At 38.8% G+C, this 19,736-nt stretch overlaps 1 protein-coding gene across 1 annotated transcript in view; it reads left to right on the forward strand.

Annotated features, from left to right (window-relative positions):
* LOC149143355 (uncharacterized) overlaps window positions 1-17,658 on the forward strand; it is a 28,772-nt gene extending 11,114 nt beyond the window's left edge. The window contains exon 4 of the mRNA XM_089451783.1: window positions 17,509-17,658. Coding sequence (XP_089307909.1) covers window positions 17,509-17,658 — 150 coding nt within the window. The remainder of the gene's footprint in view (window positions 1-17,508) is intronic.
* The last annotated feature ends 2,078 nt before the right edge of the window (window positions 17,659-19,736 follow it).

Genomic DNA, 19,736 nt, shown 5'->3' on the forward strand with positions numbered 1-19,736 from the left:
CCTAACCCTAGGAGATGAAGTGCCAAAATTGTGGGCCTCGTTTGGGTAAATTGGTACATCAACTTCCTGGGTTGTAGCTTTGGCATACAGTCTCCGTTTGGCAATCATAATAGCTTATTTTGAATATCTCTAAGAGAAGGCCAAAAACAATTGGGCACGTATATTGGGAATGTTTTCCGTCTCTCCATTTTCCCTAAAAATGCCATTTAGGGCCTCGAAATCTCTCTGGAACTTCAGGACCCAAAAAATTGCCAAAAATAGTAAATTGTGCTACAATTAAGGAAACCGAAAAAATGAAAGAGACAGTGTTGGGGGTCCAAGTGGAATAGGCAAGTGGCCACCAATATCCACCTGGATCATTCCTCCCCCCTTAGGAAGCAATGGTCCCCATTGTGTTGAGTGCCTCCATGAGATGGGGAAACTTCTGTTGAACTTGGCCCCTGGTGAGCCACTTGCCTTGGTGAAGGAGTTGCCCAGCTTTGACAACCCAAGATATTTGGATCTTCTACTGGTGAGTGATATCGATTTGGCGGACGTGTTGAATGTGTTCAATGAAGTTGTTATCCCTTTTAGCTTCGAACTTCATGTGAGCCGAAACTACCTGAGTGGCTATAAATGGTATGGCCACATTAATAGGGCATAATGGCTGAAATACCAGCCCTACCTGAAAGGGATCGTGGCCTCTTGAGTGTGGATTCTTCAAGTTGTACATGTGTATAATGTGTACGATCGTTTTGTTGTCAACCTCTGTTTGGCCATCAATTTGGGGATGGAAAGCCGTGGACTTAGTGAGTTTTGTATCCAGCATCGACCAGAGACTTGACCAAAATGCACTCAGGAATCTGTTGTCCCAATTTGAGATTATGGGCTGTGGGATCCCAAAGTCTACCCACACTCGCTCAATGAAGAGCTTAGCAGTGGCCTCTGCTGAGATACTCTTCTTTCAGGCCGCCATGATGGTCATCTTAGAGAATCTGTCGACGACCACGAAAATAAAATCAGTGTCATGCTTAGTAGAAGGAAGGCCCGACATATAATCCATGGATACATATTACCAAGGTCAGCTAGGATTAGGTAGAGGAGTATACAGGCCTTGTTTCTTAATGGTTGGTTTGGCAATGGCGCAGGTGGTGCAGGACTAATGTACTTCCTAACATCCCGATGAAGTTTTTCCCAATAAAAATAATTCTACAATACCGCCACTGTTTTCTCTACTCCGAAATGTCTAGCAACCTGACTATAGTGCACCTCCCAAATCATCTTGGCATGATCACTTGAAGGAACACATATGTGTCCCTAGTGGCATAACAGTGCATCCTGAAGGTGAAAATTGGAACTTTATTCCCTTCCAGGAGTGTCTGGTATATGTTGTTGAATTCTAGATCACTCTTGTAAATATGCGGCCACCTCGATGTCCCGTGCCCACAGGAGTCGAGCATAGTGGTCAATGCCATGACTGGTGGTCTATTAAGGAAATCGGTGACATTATTGGTGATACCCTTCTTATACTTAATGCTTCAATGGAACTGTTGCAGATAGGTGGACCATTTTTTATGGGGATTGTTCGCAACTTCCCTTATGTGTGTATGAACTTTAGAGGCCGGTAGTCTGTGTGGATGAACGTTTCCTTCCCCGGAATGTAATGCTCCCATTAACAATAGGCCTGGATAATGGAATAAATTTATTTTTCATAAATGGGGTACTTTCGTAATATTTCTGAAATTGTCCCACTGTGGTAAGTCATTGTATGGCCATGTTGAGTGAGAACTTCCCCAATAACATAGACAGAGGCATTTGTCTCAATCTCAAATGGTTGTTGCAGGTCTAGTAATGTGAGAAATGGTGCAGAACAGAGGTGATTCTTCAACTCGGAGAATGCTCATTGTTGGGTTTCTGACCAAAAGAACTTTGGTTTCGCTATGCCCCTGGTGACATGACTTAAAGGCCAAGTGATATGAGAGAACCCCAACATGAACTTGCAGTAAAAATTGGTAAAACCGAAAAAGCTTCAGAGCTCTGTTAGAGTGGTTGGGGCTGGCTAATCTTGAATGACTTGTATCTTGTATGGGTCCACATGTACACCCTGCTCATCAATGATGTACCCCAGATATTGAACCTGGGTCAGACCAAAGGTGCATTTCTCCAAGTTAGAACACAACTTGTGTTATCGAAGGTCCCATCCTTCTTCTATACCAATACAATCGGGCTCCCACATGGTAATGAGCTTGGCTTGATGTGCCCTTTATGCAGTAGTTCTTGAATCTTCCTCTTGATCTCATCGTTCTCTAGAATAGAGCGTCGATAGACTAGTCCATTGGGAAGCGGCGCACCTAGGGTCAAATCAATGGAGTGCTTGACGCAACAGTGCAGAGGTACCCCTGTGGGTGAGGAGAAAATGTTCCTGTACTCCTCCATGGCCTTGTCCATTTGTTGTTGCTATGTAGAGGAGATCTACCTAGAAGTCGTGGCCACAACCTTCTTCTTGGCTTGGGGGTGAATCATAGGGAAAACGAAGTTCATGGTCTGGGAAATTATCTGACTACATTACTTTTCAATGATCAAAGAGATTATGGTAGGCAGGGCTACCTCCAATATCCTTACAACTTATTAGGAAAAGTAATAAGCATAGAGTGAGGTCTAGACTCATATACAACATGTCCCTTCCATAGGTATGGTTGTCCTAACAATACATCAACAACTTCAAGAGGAGAAACATCACACAATACCTCATTCATGAAGGCCTTGATTCTATAGGGAAGTCGGCACTGCTGGCTAACATGAAGATCTCATCCTTGGTGAAGCCACCCAATGGTGTACGACTATGGATGTGTTGTAGTCTTTAGGTCTAGTCGCTTCACAACTTCTTCTACAATGAGGTTCTTTTGGCTCCCTCTATCGACAATGAACTGCAGCGGCAAACCCTTCACCCACATCTATGAGGGGAAGAGGCATTCCCCCTCCTCTCAGTCTTTAGGCTCAACTTTCTGGATCTTTGTGGCGGCCACGGTGGCACTAGTCTCTGCATCAATGGTCTTCTTCCCTTTTTCAGTCCCCTTATCGAGTTCTAATTCAGAGTCAGAACCTGTGTCTAATTTGGAAGCCTTCAGCTCAACCACTAGTGACTTTTTGGCCTGACACTCACTTGTATTGTGAGTGAAGCTCTTATGGAACTCACACCATTTTTTCATGTCCTTCTTCGTCTTCATGGTGTTGTTCTTTGCTTGTGGCTACGGCGAGTTGTTCTAGGTAGCCCTGCCTTGGCTTGGTCCCTTGCTCTGTGGTTTGGGGGTGCCTTTTCCTTGCTTTGGATTCGCAGCTCCAAAGTCTTGCTTCTGTTGTTTAAACTTATGCTCAATCTTTACAGTGTACTGATACACTATGTTGAGAGAGGAAATGTCTAGGAACTCCATCTCGTCCTAGATGTACTTGTGTAGACAGTCGCTATACTTGAGCACCAAATTTTGCTCAGTATCCTTGATATTGAGCTTTGTGCGAAGGGTATGGAAAGTATTTATGAACTCTGGCACATCTTGGTCCCTTCCCTTCCATAGCATGGTCCACTTTATGTATTTATCTTCATAACTCCCAACAAGGTAATATTGTTCCTTGATGGTGTCTCAAAAAGAATTCCAAGTGGGTGCAGTGAAAACAACGATGGTTCACTCTCATCCTATTGTTCACAGTAGGTTTCCCACTAGTCCTTGACCTGTGGGCGGCTCTGAGAAGTGCAAATATAATCTTTTCCTGATTGTAAAAGTCATGAACTAAAAAATATCCTTCCAATACATTTAACCATTTATCTACAGCGTTTGCATCTATCAGGCCTTTGAATATGGGAATATTGAAGTTAACTTGTACCTTAAAAGGAGTGGGACCTCCAGAGTGGCTACTGGATGTAGATGCATTGCCTATGGGTAGCCGTCAGAGGATCTAGGAAAATTTATCCATCATCGTGTCCCTCTGTCACTCGAGAGCTTCTTTGAGCAAAATTTTGAAAGGATCTCCTGTCCCCTCATCTTTCTTTTCTTCTGCAATGGAAGGCCATCGGGTTTTGTGAGGCTGATCCTGTAATGGTTCAACCAGATTGAGCCCTAATTCTTGATACCCTGACCTCATCGGGACATGCAAAGAAAAACAGAGAAAGAGAAGACCGCTTTGATACCACTAATCTGATCTTAAACAGGAATGCAACAACTTACAGATATAATCATAAACACAGAGATGTAGAATAAAAACACTTCATTTCATTAATGGAAAAATACTGAAATATGCTTACAAACAGAATGGAAATAAGATAACTTAGGTGATGGTAGCTTATCTATGAGGAGACATGTGGTGGCTAAATGCCTATGAACTATGTTACAATGAAGCTCAAAGGCCTATTTATTATTAAGAAACAATGGAAAACCCTAAACATCCAAAAACCTAACCTTAAGAGATGAAGTGCCTCCATGATATGGGGAAACTTCTGCTAAAATTGGTCCCTGTTGAGCCACTTTCCTTGGTGAAGGAGTTTCCCAGCTTTGACAACCTAGTATAGTTGGATATTCTACTAACGAGTGCTCATGATCCGTGTTTCCATGATCAGATTAGTGGTGGCATGTTCCATTCAATCTGGGCTTAGCTATGTTGGTGTGAGTGGTTCTACAATGTCAGATGTGTCCAACAAGGATGGGAAGTATGGCCAAAGGCGATCTACATTGAACACTGGGTGCAGACCAAAGAATGTTGGGATGCTGAGCTTGGGTGGCCCAGCAAGGCGCTCTTTCTACAAACGAAGCCAAACTTTTTCGCCCACCTAGAACTTATGCGACACTCAATTTTGATCATGGCGCTACTTGTACTTAGCATTGGATCTATCCAATATATCATGGACCTGTTGGCGGACATGTTGAATGTGCTCAATGAAGTTGTTAGACCTTTCAGCTTCGAACTATACATGAGTTGAATCTACCTGAGTGGTTGTAAATGGTATGACCACATTGATGGGGCATAATGGTTGAAATCCCAGCCCTAACTGAAAGGGGTTGTGGCTTGTTGAGCTATGCAGAGCTATGTTGTAGCTGTGTTAGACATAGGGGAGACTTTCATCCAATGTGTGGATGCTTCAAGTTGTACATGTGTAGAATGTGTAGAATCATTTTGTTGACAACCTTTGTTTGGCCATCAGTTTGGGGATGGAAAGTCATGGACTTAGTGAGTTTTGTATCCAGCATCAATTAGAGACTTGACCAAAATGAAATCAAGAATTTTCTATCCTAATCTGAGATAATGGACTGTGGGATTCCAAAGTGTACCCACACTCACTCAAAGAAGAGATTAGTAGTGGCCTCTACTGAGATACTCTTCTTGTAGGCCACCATGATGGTCATCATAGAGAATCTCTCGACGACCACAAAAACACAATAATTGATGTGATTAGTAGAAGGAAGGCTCGACATATAATCCATGGAGATAGATTCCGAGGGTTGGATAGGAATAGGTAGAGGAGTATACAGGCCTTGATTCTTGATGATTGGTTTGGAAATGGTGCAGGTGGTGCAGGATCTAATGTACTTCCCAACATCCTAATGAAGTTTTGGCCAATAAAATTACTTCTGCAATATCACCACTATTTTCTCTACTCTGAAATTTCCAGTGACCCAACTGTAGTGCGCCTCCCATATCATCTTGGCACGCTCACTTGAAGGAACACATATGTGTCCCAAGTGGCATAATAGTGCATCCTGAAGGTGAAAATTTGGTACTTTCTTCCCTTCCAGGAGTGTCTGGTATATGCTGTTGAATTTTTGATTGCTCTTATAAACATGTGGCCACCTCGATGTCTCATTCCCACAGGAGTTGAGCTCAGTTCTCAGCGCCATGAGTGGTTTTCTACTAAGGCAATCATCGACATTATTGGTGCTACCCTTCTTATACTTAATTTTCAAATGGAACTGTTGTAGATAGGTGGCCCATTTCTTATGGAAATGATTCTACAACTTCCCTTGTGTCTGTATGAACTATAGAGGCCTGTGGTTTATGTGGATGACCATTTCCTTCCCCAGAATGTAATGCTTCCATTGACGATAGGCCTTCATAATGGAATACATTTCTTTGTCATAAGTGGGGTACTTTCAGACTCTGTTTGAAAGTGTCTCACTGTGGTAAGCCAATGCATTCCCATGTTGAGTAAGAACTGCCCCAATAGCATAGTCAGAGGCATCTGTCTCAATCTCAAAGTGTTGTTCTAGGACTGGTAATGTGAGCACTGGTGCAGAACAGAGGCAATTCTTAAACTCAAAGAACGTTCACTACTGGGTTTCCAACAAAAGGAACTTTTCTTTCGCTCCACCCTTTGTGACTTGACTTAAAGGCCAAGCGATATGATAGAACCCCAACATGAACATGTGGTAGAAATTAGCAAGACCCAAAAAGTTGTGGTGCTCTGTTAGAGTGGTTGGGGCTAACCAATATTGAATGAATTGTATCCTGGATGAGTCCACAAGTACACCCTGCTCATCAATGATGTACCCCAAATATTGAACATAGGCCAGGCCAAAGGTGCATTTCTCCAAGTTACCACACAACTTGTGTTGCCAAAGGGTTTGAAGGACCTGTTGAATATGGTGGAGGTGTTCTTCCCAACTCTAGCTAAAGATCAAGATTTCATCTAAATACACCACCATGAATGCATTGGTGAAGGGCCACAAGATGTATTCCATCAGTCTCATGAAGGTTGCAGGGGCATTCATTAATTCGAACGACATGACCAACCATTTGAAAAGGCCCTCCTTGGATTTGAAGGCGGTCTTCCACACATTAGGGTGTTCGGTAGGTACTTGGTAATAACCTGACTTCAAGTCAAGCATGGTGAAATATTTAGCCCCCTTCAGCTGGTTCAGAAGGCCATCAATCCGCAGGATTAGGTATCTATTTCAGACAGTGATCTTGTTCAGCACCCGATAGTCAATACAGAGTCTCCATGTCCCATCCTTCTTTTGTACCAATAAAATCGGGCTACCACTGGGTGATGAGCTTGCCCTAATGTGCCCTTTCTGCAGTAGTTCCTGAATCTGCCTCTTGATCTGATCATTCTCGAAAATAGAGCATCGATAAATTGGTCCATTGGGAAGCGGCACACCTAGGGTTAGATCGATAGAGTGCTTGACCTGACAGTGTAGAGGTACCACTGTGGGTGAGGAGAAAATGCATATGTACTCCTCCATGACCTTGTCCATCTGTTGCTGCTGTGTAGAGGAGCCTTGCCTAGAAGTCGTGGCCACAACCTTCTTCTTGGCTGGGGGGTGAATCATAAGCAATACAAATTTCCTGGTCTGTGAAATAATCTTACTGCATTTATTTACAATTATCAAAGAGATGGTGGTAGGTGGGGCTACCTTTGGTCTCCTGTACAACTTATTAGCCAAAGTAATAATCACATAGCGAGGTCCATACTCATATTCACCATGTCGCTTCCACAAGTATGGTTTTCCTAACAATACATCAGAAAATTCAAGAGGAGAAACATCACATGATACCTCACCCGTGAAGGGCTTGATTCTATAGGGAAGGTGACACTCCTGGCTGACATGAAGATCTCGTCCTTGGTGAGGCCATCCAATGGCCTACGGTTGTGGATGTGATGTAATATGTAGGCCAAGTCGCTTCAAGACTTCTACTAAAATGAGGTTCTTTTGGCTCCCGCTGTCGACAATGAACTACATCGGAGAACACTTCACCCACATGTGTGAGTGGAAGAGGCATTCCACCTCTTCTGGGTCTTCAGGATCAATTTTCCGGATCTTTGTGGTGTCCATGGTGGCATTGGGCTTCACATCAATGATCTACTTCCCTTTATCAATCCCCTTATCGAGTTCTGATTCAAAGTCGAAACCTGCATCTGATTCGGATGCCTTCAACTTGGTCACGAGTGACTACTTGGCTCGACACTCACTTATATTGTGAGTGGAACTTTTATAGAACCCACACCATTTTTCTGTGTCCTTCTTCGTCTTCATGGTGTTTTTCTTTGCCTGTGGCTTCGGCAAGTTGTCCTAGGTAGCTCTGCCTTCGCTTGGTCCCTTGTTCTGTGGTTTGGGGGTACCTTTCCCTTGCTTTCGATTCACAGCTCCAAAGTTCCGCTTCTTCTATTTAAACTTCTTCTCAATCTTTACAATGTACCGATACGTCGTGCCGAGCGAGGAAATGTCTAGGAACTCCATCTCGTCATGGATGTACTTGTGTATATAACCACGGTACTTGAGTACCAAACGCCGCTCAGTATCCTTGATTTGTGCGAAGGGTATGGAAAGTATTTGTGAAATCCGGCACATCTTGGTCCCTTCCCTGTCGTAGCGTGGTCCACTTTATGTATTTATCTTCATAGCTCTCGACAAGGTAATTTTGTTCCTTAAAGGTGTCTCAGAAAGAATTCCAAGTGGATGCAGCTGACAACAATGAGGCTTCACTCTCGTCCTTTTGTTCACAGTAGGTTTCCCACCAGTCCTTGACATGAGGGGCGGCTTTGAGAAGTGCAAACGTAATCTTTTCCCAATTGGAAAAGTCTTGAACTGAAAAATATCCTTCCAATAGATTTAAGCATTTATCTACGATGTCTGCATCTATTAGGCCTTCGAATATGGGAATATCAAAGTTAACTTGTACCTTAAAAGGAGTGGCGCCTCCAAACTTGTTGCTGGATGAATATGCATCACCTGTGGGTATTCGTTAAAGGATCTGGGAAAATTTATCCATCATCACGTCCCTTTGTCGCTCGAGAGCTTCTTTGAGCAACATTTTGAAAGGATCTTCTGCCCCTTCATCTTTCTTTTCTTTCGCCATGGGAGGTCGTCAGGTTTTGTGAGACTTATCTTGCAATGGTTCAACTAGATCAAACCCTAATTCCTTTTACCCTGACCTTGTTGTGGACATGCAAAGAAAAACATAGAAAGTGAAGACCTCTCTTATACCACTAATCTAAACTTAAACAAGAGTGCAACAACTTACAAATCTAATCATAAACATAGAGATGCAACAGAAAAACGCTTCATTTCATTAATGGAAAAATATTGAACTATGCTTACAAACAGAATGGAAATAAGATAGCCCGGGAAATGGTAGCTTATCTCTGAGGAGAGATGTTGCGGCTACATGCCTTTGAACTATGTTACAATGAGGTTCAAAGGCTTATTTATTATTGAGAAACAATGGAAAACCCTAAGCATCCAAAAACCTAACCCTGGGAGATGAAGCTCCAAAATTGTGGGCCCTGTTATCATTCTGCATTTTTGAGGTTGTGGGAGTAAATACATTGGACAACATCAAACCACTTTTGAAGTTGGGATCTAACCCTGCCAGCTATAAAGAGGGCTCTTTGTGTATGATTTAACTTGGTTTTTAAGTTTATTTTAGGCTAGTTTCTAGTTATGATTAAGCTTGGTTGTTTGTTTGAATTTGGTTGGTTGGTTGGTTGGTTGATCTGATCAAATCACTTCCTTTCCATTGGGATATGGAGTAAAATAAAACTGGAATACTACATCAAAATTTCAAAGGAGTAATCATAGGGCAAGCTAGCTAGATTTACTGGATCTTTTAAATTAAATTATGGAATGGAGAAAAGGTGTTCTTCAGCATGGATTGAAAATCATTTAAGAATTTCTCAATAAGACCTTTAGAAGAAAACATACAGATTGTAAACATAGTCCAAATAAGGTGTTCAAAAACATATCCTATTTTTCACATATCCTGTTTTACAATTAGATTTCAGATGAATAACATAAGAAGAATAATAGTGAAAACACAATTACAGTATGAAAAACATCACCAGTATTTCATAATACAAGTATCTTGTGAAAATTATTTTCATTAATGGTGCTCCAGCAGCGTGAAAAAGGTACAGTGCTTAATAGAAAGAGTTACAATGTTCACGGACCAACCCTCAATACTTTGAATGAATGAAGTATTTAAACTAATAATTACAAAATATCTTGACATATTTTTGTTAAACTAATAACAAATCCCAAAAAAGGAATTGATTTAAAAAATATTCTCTAATAATCTCATGAAAATCTGAATAAAAATTATTACAAACAATATCTACCAAAAACTTCCCAAAATACAACTAAGTAATAGGAAGTCTATACTATTTCTGATCTTATGTTCAGCCTTTAAAGTGAATTGTTTCTAATTGGAAATCCTCCATATTAAACTAAAGATAAGATAATATCTCTAATTTTCCTGCTAGGAACTCTGAACTTCCTGCAAGCAATGTGCATTCTAATCTCGAATTGGTTTACTAACTTCTTGAAATTTGTTTTTTCTGGGACCCTCTTTCTAGTGCGTTCTGTTCTGAAATGTTGGGTTGCATATGCATTGTTGTCCTTGCTTATTTTGTTGTTGTCATGTTTCTTGTCTTATCCATCATCTTTTAAATACTTTGTTTTGTCACAAAATATTTGGATTTAAATAATATATTTACATTAAAATTTCCAAATATTCAGATGAAATTCATAATTCAAAGTTTTTATTATAATTATTTATAAAAACTGTTTCAAAAATCCATGCGTTGTTTTCAAACACGATGTCATGTTTCTCCTTTTACCTTCCCCTGTAAATTTCATTTTACCCCTGTAAATATTTGGATGGATTTCCAAAATCACGTGTTGTATTTCTTTGTAAATCCATGGGTGGTAAAACACTTTTATCCCTATTAACAAAAATATCTTGCTTCTCTATAAAAACTCATTTTTACTTGTCCTCTTATGTGTAAAACTAGTTTACATGAAAGCGCTTTATCCTTCCTCACATGTACATTACTTTCATGAGCATACTATTGCAAAATATCTCTCTTATTTGGTCTCATGTATTTATTTTGCTGCACCCATGAATTTCCTTTTCTTGTAAAATTATTTTACTCTGTGTGCCTGTAAAATTGTTTAACTCATTTGCCTTCCATCCAAACTTTCTCGCTACTTAGCCTCCCATCCGCATAGAATTTATGATCTCGTTAACTTAGCCTCCCATCCACATAGAATTTATGATCTCTTTAACTTAGCTTCCCATCCACATAGAATTTACTTCATAGTCGCATTGAATTACATTCAGCCTCCCATCCACATAAAATTTGTTTCACAATCTCATGAAATCCATTCCCGCCATATTTTTCAATCGAACGAGGGGCAGTGAGACGTTTACGGAGAGGGGCTCCGAGATTACATGCGGTTGACATTGACAGTTAAAGTGAAAACCACTTAATTACATGAGGTTGACAGTTAAAGTGAAAATCACTTTTCTGGACCCAGTTAAAGTGAAAACCACTTTTGCAGACCCATGAGGTTGACATGTGTAACTTATAGTAAAATTGAAAACCACTTTTCCAGACCCCCTCGGGCTAAATTTTGGAGGGGCTAGGGGAATGTGAAACCTATTTGTTACCATAGATTTATAATATGCACATATCCCTATGCGTTTAACTATGGGGACTTATTGCATGAGTGCGGGGTGGGCCTTTTGATTTTTGGATTTTTGGACTTTGGAATAAAGGAATTTTTCATGTATTTTTAAATTTTTGATTATTCATTTTTTTTTTAATTTATTTTAATAATTTAAAATAAATTATTTCTCACTTATGTCTTTTTATATGCTTTCTGGTATAGACTTCACTTTGCTCCTTCCTTCGATCCAGGAATCGGATTTGAGTGAATAATATACCATTGGAAAAATGCTTATGAGCTCTTTATGGTGAAAATACATGTAGTCTGATCTAATACAAACATTTATATGCAAAAATCTCTCTAACTCTTAGTACTTGGTGTTGCTTTGGGAATAATTTGCAGGAGGAAATATTATTTCCACCATCTCAAACATAATAATGATCAGTTATAATTGAGTAATCCTATAAAACTTATAGGACCCTAATAGGGGCTCCAGCTAGGGATGGCACTTCCTAGTTGGATCCATTGGGCTGATCATGAATCTACAAGGTGCTCTGCCATAAAATCTCTGTGACTGAAAATATCAAACTAAAATTAAACCTTTTCTACAAACTGAAATCTGAAACACACTAAACTAAAACTGAAACTGGAAAGAATGATTGGAAAAATGCTCTAAGTACTAAGCTTATCTACACACTGCTACCTACCCTACACCGCTGAAAATCACGCTGAATCAAATAATACAAAAATTCCAATGAAGTGAGTCTAAGTAGTTGCTGAAACAAGTGGACTACTACCCTACACTGCTGAAAATCATGCTGACTCAAATAATACAAAAATAACAATGAAGCGAGTAAGTAGTTGCTGAAACAAGTGGACTGTTTTACTACCTATTAGCAAAAGCAAATGGATAGCTTTACTTTTTGCCCCCAAAATCAAGGCTGTAATATGTAATGGTAAGTGCAGATGGATCTTGTCCTTATAATGAAAACATGGTTGAACACTTAACCTAAAAAGAACCTCTATGTCGTCTGCTACAACACCAATAAAGGCATGATTAGCTAAATTAACTTGCAGCCCTTCAATGACCAGTAGATCATGGATGATCTCATCCATTGTATCCTCAAGGTTAAACCCTAATTTCAACTCTTGATTTTCAGTCTCGTATTCTAAAACAAAATTTTTCTCAATATGCAAATCAAAAGGCAATAGAATCTCCTCTTGTTTTAGAGAAGGAATATTTTCCAAGAATATTTTAGGATATTGGAAACTATAGGACTAAATCCGAAGATCCAAAAGTTCAATATCTTTCTCAAATATTTCAGCAACTAACCAAGAAAACTAATTTTACTTTCACAAGGATATTTTCTCGATTCTAAAAAAGCTTCATCAATTTGAAATTCTACTAACTCATTCCTGATTCCTTTTAAAAATTCACAAGATAGAAGATTTGCCAAATACCCTGTCATCTTGTTTAGAAAGAAATCTCATCAACGTGTAGTGGAGTCACCATGAATGCTCTAAAACCTAGATTATTTGACAGTGGAGTCACCCTAAAAACTTTGAAGCTTTGGATACTTTGAACATGGAGTCGCTAGGTGAATAATTCAGCCTTCTTATGTCTGATCATTGTTCACCATCAACAATCAGATCTAGAACTTGATACACTTTTCTGAGGAAGATAAAACTAGAACTTGATACACTTTTCTGAGGAACATAAAATGTCCTCCCCAGTATGGTCGCCACTATACATTGGACAACATCAAACCACTTTTGAAGTTGGGATCTAACCCTGCCAACTTCAGAGAGGGCTCTCTCTGTATGATTTAACTTGGTTTTTAAGTTGATTTTAGGATAGTTATGATTAAGCTTGGTTGTTTGTTTTGAATTTGGTTGGTTGGTTGGTTGATGGAGAAAAGGTACACTTCATCATGGATTGAAAATCATTTAATAATTTCTCAATCAGACCTTAGAAGAAAACATATATATTGTAAACGCAGTCCAAATAAGGTGTTCAAAAACATATCCTATTTTTCACATCCCCAATTTCAGATGAATAACATAAGAAGAATAACAATGAAAACACAACTACAGTAGGAAAAACTACAGTAGGAAAAAATAAGGTTTTCAAAAACATATCCTATTTTTCACATCCCCAATTTCAGATGAATAACATAAGAAGAATAACAATGAAAACACAACTACAGTAGGAAAAACTACTGTAGGAAAAACAACACCAGTATTTCATAACACAGGTATCCTGTGAAAATTATTTTCATTAATGGTGCTCCAGCATCGTGAAAATACAGTGCTTGATAGAAAGAGTTACAATGTTCACGTACCAACCATCAATACTTCCAATGAATGAAGTATTTAAACTAATAATTAAAAAATATCTTGAGATATTTTGTTAAACTAATATCAAATCTCAAAAACGGAATTGATTTTCAAAATATTCTCTAATAATCTCAGGAAAATCTGAATAAAAATTATTACAAACAATATCTACCAAAAACCTTTAGATATTTCCCAAAATACAACTAAGTAATAGAAAGTCTATACTATTTCTGATCTTAAGTTCAATCTTTAAAGTGAATTGTTGCCCACAGTGGCTATTTCTGGAGAAATCCTACATAATAAACTAAAGATAAGATAATATCTCTAATTTTCTTGCAAGGAACTCTGAACCTCCGGTAAGTAATGTGCATTCCAATCTGGAATTGGTTTACTGATTGCTTGCAATCTGTTGTTTTTGGGCATAATGAGCAATGTTGTTTGTCTTGTTGGGTGTTGTCCCTCTTTTTGTTTTATTCTGTTCTGAAATGTTGGGTCTGCTTATCTTGTTGTTGTCATGTGCCTTGTGTTATCCTTCATCTTTTAAATACTTGTTTTGTCACAAAATATTTGGATTTAAATAATATATTTAAATTAATATTTCCAAATATTTAAATTAAATTCCTAATTCAAAGTATTTATTAGAATGATTTATAATTTCAAAAATCCATGAGTTGTTTTCAAAAACCATGTAAATTTCCTTTTTACTCTATAAATATTTGGGCAATTTCCAAAACCATGTGTTGTTTTTTGTAAATCCATAGGTGGTAAAACACTTTTATCCCTGTAAAACAAAAATATTTTGCTTCTATGTAAAAACTCATTTTTACTTGTCCTCTTAAGTGTAAAACTAGTTTACATGAAGCTCTTTATTCTTCCTCACCTGTACATTACTTTCACGAGCATACTATTGCAAAATATTCCTCTTATTTTTTCTAGTGTATTTATTTTCCTGCATACTATTGCAAAATATTCCTCTTATTTTTTCTAGTGTATTTATTTTCCTGCACCCATGAATTTATTTTTCCCTGTAGCTATAAATTATTATTTTGCTTCTATGTTAAAACTCATTTTTACTTGTCCTCTTATGTGTAAAACTAGTTTACATGAAGCTCTTTATCCTTCCTCACCTGTACATTACTTTCATGAGCATACTATTGCAATGTAAAAACTCATTTTTACTTGTCCTCTTATATGTAAAACTAGTTTACATGAAGCTCTTTATTCTTCCTCACCTGTACATTACTTTCATGAGCATACTATTGCAAAATCTTCCTCTTATTTTTTCTCATGTATTTATTTTCCTGCACCCATGAATTTATTTTTCGTGTAGCTATAAACTATTTTACTATGTGTGCCTGTAAAATTGTTTTAACTCCTTTTCCTTCCATCTTAGCCTACCAAATACATTCCCACCATCTAAAAAAATCCAAACCAAAACAGTAAATGGATTTCGAAGGGGGTAGGGCAATAAGAGGTTTAGGAGAAGGGCGTCCAAAATTACTTGAGGTTGACATCTGTAACTCACAAGGGTGGGCCATTTGACTTTTGGACTTTTGAATAAATGAATTTTTCATGTATTTTTAAAGTTTTAATTATTCACTTATTTTTGAATTTATTTTAATAATTCAAAATAAATTATTTGTCACTTATGCCTTCTTATATGTTATAAGGTGTACATTTCAACTTGCTCTTTCCTTCAATCCAGGAATGGGATTTGAGTGAATAATATAACGTTGGAAAACTTCTTCTGATCTCTTTCCGATGAAAATACCTGCAGTTTGATCTGTTCCAAACATTTATATGTAAAAATATCCCTAACTCTTAGTACTTGGTGTTGCTTTGGAAATAATTTGTAGGAGGAAATATTATTTCCAACATCTCAAACATAATAATTATCAGCTATAATCAAGTAATCCTATAAAAATTATAAGACCCTAACATGCCTCGTTTGGGTAAATTGGTACATCAACTTCTTGGGGTCATAACTTTGGCAAACGAGCTCTGTTTGGATATCATAATATCTCGTTTCAAAGATCTCGAAGAGAAGGATGAAAGGAAATGGGAATATTGGTTTGGGACATTTTTGGCCTCTCCATTTTCCCTAAAAACGTTCTTTAGGGCCTCAAAATAACTCTGAAAGTTCAGGACTCGAAAGAATGTCAAAAATAGTAAATTGTGTTTCAATTAAGGAAACCGAAAAACTAAAAGAGACAGTGTTTGGGGTCCAAGTGGAATAGGTCCGTGGCCACCAATATCCATGTGGATCATTCCTCCACCCTTAGGAAGCAATGATCCCCACTGCATTAAGTGCCTCCATGAGATGGAGAAACTTTTGTTGAACTTAGTCCCTGGTGAGCCACTTGTCTTGGTGAAGGAGTTGGTCAGCTTTGAAAACCCAATATAGTTGGATCTTCTACTAGCGAGTGCTCTTGATTTGTGTGTCCATGATCCAATTAGTGGTGGCTTGTTCTATGCAGTCTGGGTTTAGCTCTATTAGTGTGAGTTGTTATGTAATGTCAGATGTGTCCAACAATGGTGAGAAGTATGGCCGAAGGCGATCTACATTGAACACTGGGTGCAGACCAAGGAACGGTGGGATGCTGAGCTTGAAGGCATTGTCACCAACGACCTTGGTGATGGTTTATGGCCCATATCGGAGCCGGCGAAGCTTGCAGTGGGGCCCAGCAAGGCACTCTTTCTTCAAATGAAGCCAAACTTTGTTGCCCACCTGGAACTTGTGTGACACTCAATGTTGATCTTGGTGCTACTTGTACTTAGCGTTAGATCTATCTAATATACCATGGACATGTTGAATGTGCTCAATGAAGTTGTTAGCTCTTTCAGCTTCGGATTGCACATGAGTCGAATCTACCTGAGTGTCTGTAAATGGTATGGCCACATCAATGGGGCATAAGGGCTAAAATCATAGCCCTACCTGAAAGGGGTTATGGCCTGTTGAGCTGTGGAGAGCTGTGTTGTAGCTGTGTTAGACATAGGAGAGACTTTCATCCCATGTGTGTGGATGCTTTTAGTTGTACATGTGCAGAATGTGTCTGATCATTCTCTTGACAACCTCTGTTCGCCATCAGTTTGGGGATGGAAGGTCGTGGACTTTGTGAGTTTTGCATCAAGCGTCAACCATAGATATGACCAAAATTCACTCAGGAATTTTTTGTCCCGAACTAAGATAATGGACTGTGGGATCCCAAAGTGTACCCACACTCACTCAAAGAAGAACTTAGCAGTTGCCTCTACTGCGATAGCCTTCTTGCAGGGCGCCATGATGGCCATCTTAGAGAATTTGTCGATGACCATGAAAATGCAATCATTGTCGTGCTTAGTAGAAGGAAGGCTCGACATATAATCCATGGAGACACATTCCGAAGGCCAACTAGGAGTAGATAGAGGAGTACACAGGCCTTGCTTCTTGATGGTTGGTTTGGAAATGGTGCACATGGTGCAGGATCTAATGTACTGCCCAACATCATGACGAAGTTTCGGGCAATACAAATACTTCTACAATACCGCCACTGTTATCTCTACTCCGAAATGTCCAGTGACCCGACTGTAGTGTGCCTCTCAAATCATCTTGGCATGCTCACTTGAAGGAATACATATGTGTCCCAAGTGGCATAACAGTGCATCCTAAAGATAAAAATTTGGAACTTTCTTCCCTTCCAGGAGTGTCTGTTATATGCTGTCAAATTCTGGATTGCTCTTGTAAACATGTGTCCACCCCAATGTCTCGTGCCCACAGGAGTCGAGCACAGTGGTTAGCGCCATGACCGGTGGTGGTGGCCTGGGTGTAGACGATATTGACAATCTTGCAAATCCTGCTACAATTTCTTCTAAATCTGACGGAGTTCCTTCTTCTTCTTCCACCGGAGTATCAATCATCTATTGCTAGATTGGCTGTTTATAAACTTCCCGTTTTGGCCACTATCACCACTCTTTTCCCATTAATTTCCCGAACCCTAGTTATCGGGAACAATTTACACAACGGATCCTTTTCTTCCACTATTAGAGCTGTAATTCCATGAGAATTACAAAATACACTATCGGAGGGATTTTTGAATGGAATGAACGCAATTGTGTATAAAGTACACTATCCGTGGTTTCAAACTGCCATAATGTGATTATACATGGAAATGCACTATCAGGGAGTTTTATTTCTGTAATGCTATTTCACATGAAATTACACTGTCAGCGGTCTTTTCCCAAAGGGATGTGTTAACATGCAATTGCACTATCGGTGGGGTTTTTTTCCAAAGGAAAGTGTTGATACACAAATACATTATCAGCAAGGCCTTTACTCCATAAAATGGAATAACACTATCGGTAATCACTATTGGCAGTTCCCATGGAACGGGACAATAATGTAACTGCTCTTTCCAATGCGATAACACTGTAGTGTTATTGGAAATTGAAATCGGCGATTCCAGTACACACTTGCTAAGCTCTTCCATTAAAGTCTTGCGATGCAATAAGCCCCGTGAACCTGATATGTTATAAAACCTCCCTTATAATGTTTCAAATCCGAATGTCGCACTTTGGACTTCAGCACTTCAAAGGGCTAGTACCTCTCTGCTCAAACACTATGATGCAATATTGGTTACGGACCTGATAAGGGTACCAGCCATACTTAATAGGATTTCAAGTCCGGAACTAAATTCTGACTAAGTTTTTCACGAGTTTCCAGTGTAAACCATAGTTTTACCTGCAGAACTAAACAATGCATATAAAGGAACCCGGGCACGCCGATATAAAGGAAACACACTTCGACAGGTTTCAATCAAATTATTAGTTGGAAAACAAGGCCGAATCCATGTTATAAAGACTCAGAAGAAAAAATGAAGCCAAATACACGCATAAATACTTGTTTAACAGGCAAATACAATTTAGATGCACATAAAGGTTTTCAGAGGTCACCATGCCTCCGAGATCGATCAATACACAAAGAAATGCCCTCTTCCTTTAAGAAATATGCGATAAAATCATGCGGTCCAAATCCCATTACAATAGCATCCAAATTACATATATACTAGTTCATGTTAACAATCAAATCTTAAAACAAAGGCTTAAATTTAATGCAATTACCAGTTCTACGAGACATCCTCCTCGAGAACCTCCACTATGCTAACTAATCCTATTTTTTTAGCGAGGTATTCTCCTCGAGAACCTTCATTATAGCTTAACTATTTAACATTTATTACATCATGATTTATTCCTAGATTCTATCTCTATATTTAACTAGAAAAACATGGAAATTGAAAGCTAAAGTGTCCCACTCTTTTTCTTGTAGATTTTTTTGTATTTTTGGAATAAGTTTGAAGTCTCTTTCCTCCAAGTCTCATGCTCCTACATCAGACTACTAAGGACAAAATTCTTCATGGGCTCCTATCCATGAGTTCTTCTACAAAACTTCCCAGCTTCTGTAGCATATTTTCTATTACCCAAGTAGCTTTAGCAATTGGCTGATCCTTCCATTTGACCAAATACTGAAAGTACTCATGTCCTCTGGTTTTCTAAAACACTTTCTTGTCCAAAATCCTTTCTAGCTATAATGCTTTTGCTATAGGTAACTGTTTTATCCAGTCAATTTCTTGTGTCCCTTGATCTTCTTCTGTATCATCTGCAGTTTCACCTTCATACTTGTATAGGTCAAGAACATTGAAAATTGGAGATATTCCAACATCAGGGGGTAATTCAATTTCATATGCATTTGCAGAAAAATTCCTTAACACTTTGCATGGTCGAATTTTCTTGAACTTTAATTTGTTATACTCCCTCTTTGGAAATCTTTCCTCTCTGAGGTGTGCTAAAACCAAATATCCAACTTCAAAGTTCACCTCTCTTCTTCTCATGTCTGCTCTAGTTTTGTACCTGATGTTGCTATCCTGCAGTTGTTGTTTCACTTGTTCATGTAATGCTTACATTTCTGAAGCAAAATCTTCTCCCTCTGCACTTCTCATCTCATCTTTTCCC

Source organism: Pinus tabuliformis, chromosome X, assembly GCF_031772625.1.
Source record: "Pinus tabuliformis cultivar Carrire ecotype Pingquan chromosome X, CPIR1, whole genome shotgun sequence".
NCBI lineage: Eukaryota > Viridiplantae > Streptophyta > Pinopsida > Pinales > Pinaceae > Pinus > Pinus tabuliformis.